We start from the raw sequence: 12,864 nt of genomic DNA, 5'->3' as shown, positions 1-12,864 counted from the left end.
CATATTTTATGGTGACCACTACAGAGTTTTGTAAACGCAAGCATCATTACTTTCAGTATTTACTGCTTCAGTTCAGGTTAAGTCTTTAATGTTGCTAAAAGTAGCTACTCCTATACTGCATGCTAAGAAGGCTCTGCTGTTCTCAGCAACATTATTCTTATGATGATACACGATATAGGAGTGGTTCTGGGCGTGTTCGGTATCTGCAAAACTCGCTTCCTAAACTGACCAAAAAATGAAGGGAGCTTCCACTCGGTGAAAACCTGGTGAATGTAGGCGCTTTCCTCTCTCGGATATTCCGAAATGCATATTCTGTGTTCTTTGGTTTGAATAGAAATGTAGTAAATTGCTCTTGATGGTGGGTTTACGAAAAATCTGAAATTTCAGTGTGCCATTGGGTTTATTTATTAAGACGTCAAGGAAGAATATCTTGTCATCAGATTCTTTCAGAACTAGATGGACAGCTGCTGTTGATTTAGTTTGTCAAAAATCTCCAAAGCCCATCCGTGTGGGAAAGGTAAGTACATTATCCTAGTAACATAACCACGTATCGCTACTGTGGATATTAGTGAAGGTTATGCTTCCAAATGCTCCATAAACAAGTTGGCAAAAAATGTGTTGTTGACTGATGACCTTTCCCTTACCGTAACACTGTAGAGATATTCGTTGTAGCTAAAGGAATGGAAATTTACAATTAAGTTTATTAAGTCGCAAAATTACCTGGTAGGAGGGAGAAGATGTATTGGCTTCTTCTTGAGAGCTCTTCGCATCTCCAGCCCTTGTTTTCTAGAAGAAGAATGCACTTACATAACACAAGCCTTTACACGTCTTCAGTTCCCATCTTTCTTCATCCGAGATTGCAGACTCAAGGCACAAGCTATCCTCAACAAACCGCCCATGGAACAGCCCCCTAAACAGTTCATAGTACTCCCATGTGGCGATGTTGCCACGAATACTCGCCGGGCACTTGCTATGAGTAACATCAACGTTTCCACCATAAACACATCCTCTATCAAAGACCTCACTACTAAACGCAGCCCCACACCTCTAACTTCTACAGCAGGCGTCTACACTATCCCCTGTGGGTTCTGTCCCAAGAAATATGTAGGCGAGACAGGCAGAGATCTTGCAGTCCGCCTGAATGAGCATCGAAATGCCTCTAACAGAGACGATGTAAGGTACGCCTGTGTCCTCCACAGAGACTCCACGGGGCATTTGATGAACTGGAACGAGGCACAACTAAGATGTGTTGTTTCCGTGCTACGACAAGGTCTTACAGGTATTTTCCTGTATTTTCCCGGGTGCTTCAGGTGCGTGATCATCAAGGTGTCCAACAGACAAAAGGTTCTTGATAAAAGACCTACATCAGTTGTCTTCCACTAGGCTTTTGAGGGCTGTTATGTACCGTCTAGGCAGGTCGTAACAGTAGGTTCACTTAACGCTGCGCTGACGACTTCCTACACAAAATTATTTTACGAAATACTGTCCTTATCTCACTAGTTCTAAGTGATTAGGTGAAGTTGTTGGTTCAACTTACGAATGCCCTTCTGAGAATTTTAAACCTGCTGCTTCTATTACTGCTGATATTACTACTACTACTACTATTCTACAGTAAATACTGCTGCCACTTACCCTTCTGCTACTATTAATACCCCTCAAGGAAGGTTCCTTGATGTTGGTGAGGGGCTCTTGATTTAGGGAACTGGATCTGTGCTCCAGTTCCCCGAATTAAGCCTGAATAAGCCTGAATGCCTTCCACATCCCTCCCAGGCGCTGTATAATAATAATACTATTAATACATAAGTGGTATTACCACTGCTGCTGCTACTAGTTATACTGCTGCTATTTTTACTTCCACAATACAGCTAGTACCGCAGCTAATATATGGTTACTGTCACTACAACAACTACTGTTCCTCTTCTAATACCCCTACCACCACAACCACCACTACACATCACCACTACGCGCCACCATCACTACCCACCACCACCCAACACCTCCGCTACACACCACCACTACACATCACTACCACTACACACCACCACCACTACACACCACCACTACACATCACCACCACCACCACTACACATCACTACCACTACACAACACCACTACGCATCACCACTACCACTACACACCACCACTATACATCCCCACCGCCACTACACACCACCACCACTACAACACACCACCACTAAATATCACCACCACCACTATATATCACCACCACTACACATCACCACCACCACTACACACCACTACACATCACCACCACCACCACCACCACCACCACCACCACCACTACCACCACCACCACCACCACCACCACCACCACCACCACCACCACCACCACCACCACAACCACCACCACCACCACCACCACAACCACCACCACCACCACCACCACCACTACCACCACCACCACCACCACCACCACCACCACCACCACCACTACCACCACCACCACCACCACCACCATCACCACCACCACCACCACCACCACCACCACCACCACAACCACCACCAACACCACCACCACAACCACCACCACCACCACCATCACCATCATCACCGCCACCACCGCCACCACCGCCAACACCACCACCACCATCACCATCACCACCACCACCACTAAAACCACCACCATCACCACCACCACTACCACCACCACCGCCACCACCTCCACCACAACCACCATCACCACCACCACCACAACCACCACCATTACCACCACCACCACCACCACCAACATCACCATCACCACCACCACCACCATCTCCGCCACCACCACCACCACCAACACCACCACCAACACCCCCACCACCCCCACCACCACCACTACTACACACCACCACCACACACCACCACCACCACCACCACCACCACCACTACTACACACCACCACCACACACCACCACCACCACAAGAGATAACAGATCACCGGCTGGCTGCTCCATAAACAGCGGCCGGCGATGTATCATGACTTAATTAATATTGTCGCCAGAGGATAGTCTCAGTAGGAAGGACAGAAACACACTGTGCGGATACATCGGGTTAGAAACACAAAGTTCGGATATGACGGGTTAGAAACACATTCCTTATGTCCAGAAACTTTTACCAGCACGAAACCCCCCGCCTCTTTCCCACTATAAGGAACAAAACTGATAGATGACGTAGTTATTTAGCATAGCCTTAATTACAAGTACATCAGGCAGGTACTTAATGAATTACAGGATAAGTATGCAATCAGGTGTGTGTTATTTGACTCGTATGTGCTTAATTGTTCTCTTACTGAGGAATTAAGGGCTGTATCTTACGCATGATGGCTAGTGTACCTCGCTTAATTGTACTCACCTAATTGTGGTTGCAGGAGTCGAGTCATAGCTCCTGCCCCCGCCTCTTCACTGTGTGTGTGTACTCACCTATTTGTAATTACCTATTTGTGGTTGCAGGGGTCGATTCATAGCTCGTGGCCCCGCCTCTTCACTGATTGCTACTAGGTCCTCTCTCTCCCTGCTCCATGAGCTTTATCATACCTCGTCTTAAAACTATGTATTGTTTCCGCCTCCACTACATCACTTTCGAGGCTATTCCACTGCCTAACTATTCTATGACTGAAGAAATACTTCCTAACATCCCTTTGATTCATCTGAGTCTTCAACTTCCAATTGTGACCTCTTGTTTGTGTGTCCCATCTCTGGAACATCCTGTCTCTGTCCACCTTGTCTATCCCGCTCAGTATTTTATGTGTGTAAGTGTGTATGTTTGTATGTGTGTGTGTGTACTCACCTAATTGTGGTTGCTGGGGTAAAGACTCAGCTCCTGGCCCCTCGTGTGTGTGTGTACTCACCTTATTGTGGTTGCTGGGGTCAAGACTCAGCTCCTGGCCCCTCGTGTGTGTGTGTGTACTCACCTAATTGTGGTTGCAGGGGTCGAGACTCAGCTCCTGACCCCGCCTCTTCACCGACCGCTACTAGGTCCTCTCTCCCCCTGCTCCATGAGCTTTATCATGCCTCGTCGTAAAACTATGTATAGTGCCTGCCTCCACTACATCGCTTGCCAAACTATTCCACTTCCTAACTACTCTATGACTGAAGAAATACTTCCTAACATCCCTTTGACTCATCTGAGTCTTCAGCTTCCAATTGTGACCCCTTGTTTCTGTGTCCCATCTCTGGAACATCTTGTCTCTGTCCACCTTGTCTATTCCACGCAGTGTGTGTGCTTTTCCCCGTCTACACGGGTATGCACGCACACACATTCCCAAAATATTGAAAAAAATATCCGGCACAAAATTCCTTCGTAAAATAAATCCAAACAATCTTCACATGTATAAACAATGAACGAGGAAATTTGCTCCCAAAACAGAGATGTTCTTGTTCAGCACCACCGAATACAAAAAAAAAAATGTTAAGTGTTATGGCTGTAGCAAAGAATATATACATTATGAAGAGTGTACACGCACCTGACCAGCTTATACTGGGTCCTGGAAACGCTGCCATTTTACAGAAGATGGCGTCGTTATTGTTGTATGTGGCTCATAGCGAAATATCTAATAACACAGTGAGCAGAGACCACGGTCGTCATTGTATCGGGTTATTTAGGCAGAGTCTGCGAGCTTGGCTCGTGAAGCAATCATTGTTTTTCCAAACAAGTTCATAGTAAATTATGTGTTGCAATAACTCAGCGAATTTTATATGATGTTCTGTGGTAACAAGTTGATGACCAAGACACTCGTATAATACTTTGGTATCTTTAATATTGACAAATTGAATCAATATACAGGGTGTTTCAAAAAGATGGACTTAACTTCAAAGCAAAGCGATTTCAAATTGGGTCATCCTTTTGAAACAGCTTATATTTAATCTTATCAGTGGACATTAATATCCCAAAGTAATTTGAATCTTCCTCAAAGAAATCATCTTTGAAGATCAATATTCTAAAACACAGAAAAACCTAAGTATTGCACGTGACTTACCCATCAACTCCCCTGTTTAATACTGCTAATTGAATTTAACATTACCTAAGATAATTTAAGCAATGATAAATTAGAGTATAAAAAGTTTGTAATTGAAAAGTTTGGTCAGGTCGCTAAGTTGACTTGTGAACTTTGACAAAAATGTGTTTCTTTGGAAACTGATGTGAAAATAATTTTCTCTTGATATGAGTTAATTTTTTTTTTCAAAAATATCTGTTTACGTCTACCTGACAGACTGTGACTCGACCCCTGGAAGCATGTATAGGTGAGTGCGCCCACACATATATACACACACGCACACACACACACACACACACTCACTCACTCACTCACAGTGCCAGAAGTTTTGAATCGACCCTTACAACCACATATAGGTGAGCACACACACACCACACAATAGGGAAAACGACAGAAGACAAATCACAAAACGGATGGGATTGAAACCTACGGCAAGCGAATCGCAAAACTCGCAAGCCAATGTGTTAACCACTGGTCCAAGCCGGCCTAACACGACTCACCCTGCCTGCCCCTAGTTCGACTCCCATCTGACCCGCGATTTGCTGCCAATCGCATTATTACGATTCCTGGAGTCATGGTGAGGCCAGAATCGGAAATTAGAAAAAGAATGCAGCCGAATCCGTAACAGATATTTGTCTTGGCGTGGATTGACTGACCTGTGGAACGATTGACAAGAGAATGTAGCAAGTGTCTCAACCAGTGGAGAGCAGAAAAAATATTGATGACTTGACATCTGGTACAACTCTGCTCTGGACTTACATATTGATGCTTACAAATACGCACTTACAAATAATTACAAATAAGTACATAAATTGGTTCTTACGAAAAGGTACTTAATAACAGGTAATAAATAGGTACTTAAAATAAGTGCTTACACATAGGTAATATGTTCTTAAAATAGTTTCTTACAAATAAGTACTTTCAAATATATAGATACTTACAATTTGGTAAACAATAGTACCAATGGGTACTTACAACTGGAAGTAAATAGGTACTTAAAATAAGATCCTACAAATAGGTTTTTACAAATAGGTAATAACAAATAGGACATAGTATTCACCGGAGGTGGGTTGCCGTGGGCGGAGCAGGGAAGGAGGGCCCCAGTGGTGTTTGAGAAGTGGAGTCTGGAGGGAGGCTCGTGCAGGAAGACTGGGCCTCTGCCTTCCTCCACAGAGACTCCGGCCCACACTACGCCGCCTCCAGTAGCAAGCAGCAGCAGCAGCGTCAGTACACCTGCGGCAGGTAACTATATAAGCAAAGGTGCACATAAGTACAATTATTATACAAAATGTAAATTACCTACGATAACCCCCCAAAAAAAAAGGTCAGACAAAGTGACTTATTTCCACTGGGATCCTTGCAATATCTTATTATTTAAACCTTAAAAGCTTAAAGAGATAAGTTACTGTGTGAAAATCAATTACGATAAAAAGAGATATACTAGGAATGAGGTAAACTAAAGAGAGGATCAGTTTACAATAATAGGTACACCAGCGTTAGGTATACATCATCTGCGGTGCTCTGACGGGAATTTCTGAGAAATGTTCAGGAGATGGGAGAGAGATAGAGAGGGTAATGGGCAAGGAGAGAGGGAGAGGTAGGAGGAGAGAGGAAGGGGAGAGAAAAGGAAGAAGGGAGGAGGAGAGAAGGAGGGGAGAGAGGGAAGTGACAGAAATTGGAGAAAAGGGGGAGAATGGCGAAAGAGGGGAAGATAAGGAGGGAAAGAGAGAGAAGGTAATGAGGGGAGAGAGAGGAAAGGAAGGGGAGAGGGAGAGATAGATAGATAGATAGAGAGAAAGAGGGGGAGGGAGGGTGCTCCCACACAAAAAACAGGCTGTCTATCGACAAGTGCCCTTTATTACCGTATCCTAACACACGCGCACACACACACACAAACACACACACACACACACACACACACACACACACACACACACACACACATAGCTTTAAAAAGAGGTATGATAAAGCACATGGAGCAGGGAGAGAGTAACTTAGTATCGACCGGTGAAGAGGCGGGGCCAGGAGCTATGACTCGACCCGTGCAACCACATATATGTGAGTACATATAGGTGAGCACACACACACACACACACACACACAACTACAACAACAACCACAAACATCCCTACCAGTAACACAACCACCATAATTACCAACCACCATCAGCACCACCAAAACAACCACCTCTACCCCTCCCCGCTATCTGATACGAGGAACAGGCTCTTTACCATCCAGGGATAACGAGTAACATCCTTCCTGCGGTGGTGATTAGGCCAGGAGTCCCAGTGATTGGATGCCGAGATTGGGTCCGCTGCACTCCGAGCTTTGCATTAATTCCCAGTGCATTTTGAAGTACGGTAATGGTTAGCAAATACACCAGGGTTCTAATTGGAAGCCAAGGCGGACGGAAGCTTCGTTACCAGGTAACGAAGCCTCCCATCCCGTCCCACAGACCTGAGGCTCACTGCTCACACAAACGTGCTTGATTTTTTTTACGTTCGGGCACAAGCAGCTGAAGCTTGTTGTTCGGATAAACGTGCTTGGAGTTTGCTTTTCGGGCATAAGTACCCCTCATTCTTGCTGTTCGGACAAATTTGCATGAATTTTATTGTTCAGATATAGGTACCTAGATCTTGCTGTTCGGTCAAAGGTGTCTGAATCTTGTTGTTCGTATGAAGGTATCTCGATCTTGCTGTTCGGAGTGATACCCTAACTTTTACTGTTAATAATAATAATAATAATAATAATAATAATAATAATAATAATAATAATAACAATAATAATAATAATAATAATAATAATAATAATAATAATAATAATAATAATAATAATAACAATAATAATAATAATAATAATAATAATAATAATAATAATAATAATAATAATAATAATAATAATAATAATAATAATAATAATAATAATAATAATAATAATAATAATAATAATAATAATAATAATATCTTTATTTCTACAAGTACATGTACAACGTATACAGTTCTAGCTGAAATCAATGTCACACTACTATATAGAATGCCTCATGCAGAGCATTTCTGGCATACTAGGTCAATTTTGTACCAGAATGCGACCCACACCAGTCGACTAACACCCAGGTACCTATTTCACTGATGGATGAACAGGGACAGCAGGTGTCTGGTGGAAACAGGTCCTGATGTTTTCCAGCCGTGCCGGGGATCGATCTCCGGACTCAGTTTGTGAGCTGAGTGCGCTAGCGATCGAGCTAAGGGACAAAATGGTTCTTGGGTCTTACTGTTCAGAAAAAATCAATTTTCAATCTTGCTGTTCGGAGAAAGGTACCCCTCATTCTTGCTGTTCGGACAAAGGTACCCTTCATTCTTGCTGTTCGGACAAAGGTATCCCGACTCGTGCTGTTCGGACAGAGGTGCATGAATCTTCCTCGTCGAAAACAGACACTCTGAATCTTTCATTCCCTGATCCAACGTATATACTCTGCCTCCAACGTATATACTCTGCCTCCAACGTATATACTCTGCCTCCAACGTATATACTCTCCATCTTTCTTTGAGTTACCTCTGCCTCTTCTCTTCTTCTCTATTCACAAATATTGTGACCAATAGTAAACTGCCGTGCGCGTTATGTATGGAAGGAGAGGAGGAGAACAGGCAACAAAAGGAGAAAGGAAACAGCCAATAACATCTGATATCTCTATATCTGTGGAAGGAGAGAGCCAGTGATAGCCAGTCACGTGTATCTGGCTATCTTCCGTTACGTATATCTGATGAAAGAAGTTATGTATATCTGATGAAAGAAGTTATGTATATCTGGTGAAAGAAGTTATGTATATCTGATGAAAGAAGTTATGTATATCTGGTGAAAGAAGTTATGTATATCTGGTGAAAGAAGTTATGTATATCTGATGAAAGAAGTTATGTATATCTGATGAAAGAAGTTATGTATATCTGATGAAAGAAGTTATGTATATCTGATGAAAGAAGTTATGTATATCTGATGAAAGAAGTTATGTATATCTGATGAAAGAAGTTATGTATATCTGATGAAAGAAGTTATGTATATCTGATGAAAGAAGTTATGTATATCTGATGAAAGAAGTTATGTATATCTGATGAAAGAAGTTATGTATATATGGTGAAAGAAGTTATGTATATCTGGTGAAAGCAGTGGGTAACTAGATGCATTTCAATCGTTGCACGATCCGAGAAAGCTTTTCCTGCACTGCATGAGTTACCTCCCTCAATGCATGCAGAGGTACTAGTGTAGACTACTGCATAAGTTTCTAATGCATATAAATATTAGTGCTAAGGCTTTGAAGCTAATCAAATTTGGTTTTCAAAAAAAAAAAAAGTTGTACCTATGATCATAATTGGGGTGGAGGGGTAAGCCAGCGGAAGGCCTCGGTCAGATGACCAAAAGCTCCAACACTTGTTGGAGCTTTTGTTCTGTTTCCTGACGAACCTTACCTAACCTAACCTTGGGTTTTCAAAGGCTGTCACATGGACATTAATATCCCAATTCCGTCAATTTAAATGGCAAATTAGAACAAAAAAATTCTCAAAGTATTTTGAAGCTTCCTCAAAGAAATCAGTTTTGAAGATCAGTTTTTTAAAATACACCAGCACGTTAAGTTTGAAACCGTTCTAAAGTAGCATTGTTAAGCTGACTCAGTCGAATTCAGCCAGATGAGGAGCTCAGAAATTATTGCTCACTTTGTTTTCTCTTAAACACACAAAGGTTTAAACCCGATCAGGAGAGGCATTTAACAGCTATCACACGGATGAACGAAGTTTTTATTTTCACTAATTTAGTATACTGGCAAATTTTCCCAAACACAAACTGAAAATAATGGCCACTATCCTGGCCCTAAGGTGCACCAGCCATTAAATTTTGAAGCCTTTCAGCAGAGACAAACTCAAGAATATTTAACCTGAATTAACAGGAATGCAAATTTATCAGCATTTTATACATGGAATTGGTTTATGTTGTTCCTTCAAACTTGATTTACACTCTCAGACATCGTCAGATTAGGAAGGTATCTTTTTTTTTTTTTTGAATGTGATTTTTTTTTAAAGTTATTGGAGTCAATTGTTCTAAGAATCTTGCCCTAGTTACCGTACACTATCTTTGGAAATTTGAAGCCGAGCGGTTGAAGCTTTCTCGTGCTACGAGTAATAGAATAATGAAATTTTGGAGGAGCAAAAAATCTGCCAACCACTTTATTATTATTATCAAAATTAAGCGCTAAATACACAAGGGCCATACAGCTCTAACCACTTCATGAACTCCCTATGGTGATACATAACGAGAAGTCTTCACGTGAATCTTAGCAAGGAGTTTATCCAGGGTGAGCCTGCCAAGTGTATGCTTGAGGGGCAGTTACGTGTATGGCGAGACTAGTAACACTGCAGCAAGCCTGTTTGCAAATGTTAGGCAGGTCGTTTAATAACCGTTGTATTGTTAATGCAAAGCCAAGATAGCTAGATAGAGTCAGTTTAGCTAGTGAATACCAGAGTAGTCGATGTATAGCCAATGTAGAAAAATATTATAGCTAAAATAACCAATGTATTGCCAGAGTAGCCAGTGTGTAGCAATTTAGCCAATGTATTGAAAAGTAACCAAAATATTGTCAAAATTGCCAATGTATAGCTAAATTAACCAATATATTGTCAGAATAACCGTGTGATCCATTGCAGACAATACTAGAATCTGCACGAGACTCACCCATTGAGGACACAGTAAATCTCCAAGCTGATATAAACTAAATTTTCCAGTGAGCAATGGAAAACAATATGATGGTCAATGAGGGCAAATTTCAACTATGTTATGAAAAACTGCAGAAAATAATTGCTAGAGTGGAGTATACTACAAACTCTAACCACACAATGGAGCGAGAATGTAGTTTAAAGGGCTTGGGAGTGTTTATGTCAGATGATCTCACCTTCAACGATCACAACATTTTCACTATCATATCTGCAAGGAAAATGATAGGATGGATAATGAGAACCTTCAAAACGAGCGATGCTATTCCAGTGATCCTTTTTAAATCACTTATTCTCTAGGTTAGAATACTGCTATACACTAATAGCTCTATTCACGGTATGTGAAATCGCAGATCTAGAGGATGTACACAGAACCTTTACTACACATATAAGTTCAGTCAGACACCTGAATTACTGGAGTGCAGGCGAGATACATCATAATCTACACCTGGAAAATCCTAGAGGGACTGGTCCCAAATCTGCACTCAGAAATCACTCCCAACGAAAGTAAAAGACAGGGCAGACGGTGCAACTTCCCTCTCCCATTGAAAGGAAGGGCGCAGTTAGTACACTGTGAGAAAGCTGGAGCCCAAGATTGTTCAACAGCTTCTCTCCCACAGGCATAACGGTAATTACCAATAGCTCCCTGGCTGCCTTCAAGAGGTAACTGGACAGATACCTAAAGTCAGTACCCGATCAGCCGGGCTGTGGTTCGTCCGTTGGACTACGTGCGGCCAGCAGTAACAGCCTGGTTGATCAGGCCCTGATGCACCGGGAGGCCTGGTCAAGGCCGAGGGGGCGTTATCCCCCGGAAACCCCCTCCAGGTAGACTCCAGGTAGGTAGTATTTCCAAAATAATCAATGTATAGCCAAAGTAGCCAAAGTATAAAGTAACCAAAGTATAGATAAAGTAGCCAAAGTATAGATAAAGTAGCCAAAGTATAGATAAAGTAGCCAAAGTATAGATAAAGTAGCCAAAGTATAGATAAAGTAGCCAAAGTATAGATAAAGTAGCCAAAGTATAGATAAAGTAGCCAAAGTATAGATAAACTAGCTAATATATAGCCACGTTTATGAGAGGAAGAAGTGAGTAGGGAAGAATCATTAGCATATTGCTGTGCAAGACAGTCCTGTCCAACGGCACTCTGCCAAGATGAAGAAAGAACAGATAGCCATTGTGTGGCACTGTCTTGTGGCACAGCTACGGCCATGTCTCGTTGGTATCGTAGCTATTGTAGCTGTGGCTCACAGGGAGGCATACATCGTCTGGGGAATGGGAGGTAATCATGAGTGATCAGAATCATGATACAACCTCCACTGGACAGGATTATGGCACAATGATCCTTTACCAGGATCATGATGCAACCTCCTTTTAATAGAATTATGGAACAATCTCCATAATTTAAAGGGGTCACTGAGGTTAAATATCTGTGTAGATACGAAGGGAAAAAGATAAATTCCTTTAGCGTCTGTTTTTATCTGTTCAAGCTCAGTATATTATTTGTTGTGAGGCTAGATTTGAACACGATTACCTAGAACGACCAATTTAGAACGACTAGTTTATAAAGACTAGCCTGGAACGTGCAGTCTGCACGCTTCCATCCGGAACGACAAGCTTGGAATGGCCATGATTGACCCTTACTTACGGAACTTTCAGGCTGGAGCTTGCCTGGAAAGAATAGAAGAACGTTCCTTCAACGACAAGGCTGGAACGATTTGCCTGGATCGACCGACTAGAAGGATAACCTTGGAGAAACTATGTTGAACCCTCTCCTCTTGAAAGACTAGCTTGAAACGACCAGATTAGGACGACCCCGGACTGCCCTCCAGTCTGGAACGACTAGCCAGGAAAGGACAGCTTGGACCTGGAGGTATGTCATCCGACTCCGCCCCTGGACACACTCTCCGGGTATTTATGGAGTCTCTAAGTGTTTGGTCTGCTCCAGAAGCTGCTTGCGTCCCTGAAGCTCACCACTTGCTGCCAGCACACACACACACACACAAACACACACACACACACACACACACACACACACACACACACACACACACACACACACACACACACACACACTCAGAAGAGATACGATAAAGCTCTTTGAGCAGGAAGAG

At 42.5% G+C, this 12,864-nt stretch overlaps 1 protein-coding gene across 1 annotated transcript in view; it reads right to left on the bottom strand.

Annotated features, from left to right (window-relative positions):
* Positions 1 to 12,864, bottom strand: part of LOC128701915 (cell adhesion molecule Dscam1) — a 388,155-nt gene that overhangs the window by 65,059 nt on the left and 310,232 nt on the right. The window contains exon 2 of the mRNA XM_070099781.1: positions 6,057 to 6,229. Within this exon, the coding sequence (XP_069955882.1) occupies positions 6,057 to 6,229 (173 nt within the window). The remainder of the gene's footprint in view (positions 1 to 6,056; positions 6,230 to 12,864) is intronic.

The sequence above is a fragment of the Cherax quadricarinatus genome, chromosome 69 (genome assembly GCF_038502225.1).
Source record: "Cherax quadricarinatus isolate ZL_2023a chromosome 69, ASM3850222v1, whole genome shotgun sequence".
Taxonomy (NCBI): Eukaryota; Metazoa; Arthropoda; class Malacostraca; order Decapoda; family Parastacidae; genus Cherax; species Cherax quadricarinatus.
Note: the sequence above shows the minus strand (reverse complement) of the source record. Positions and strands in the feature narration are given on the sequence as shown.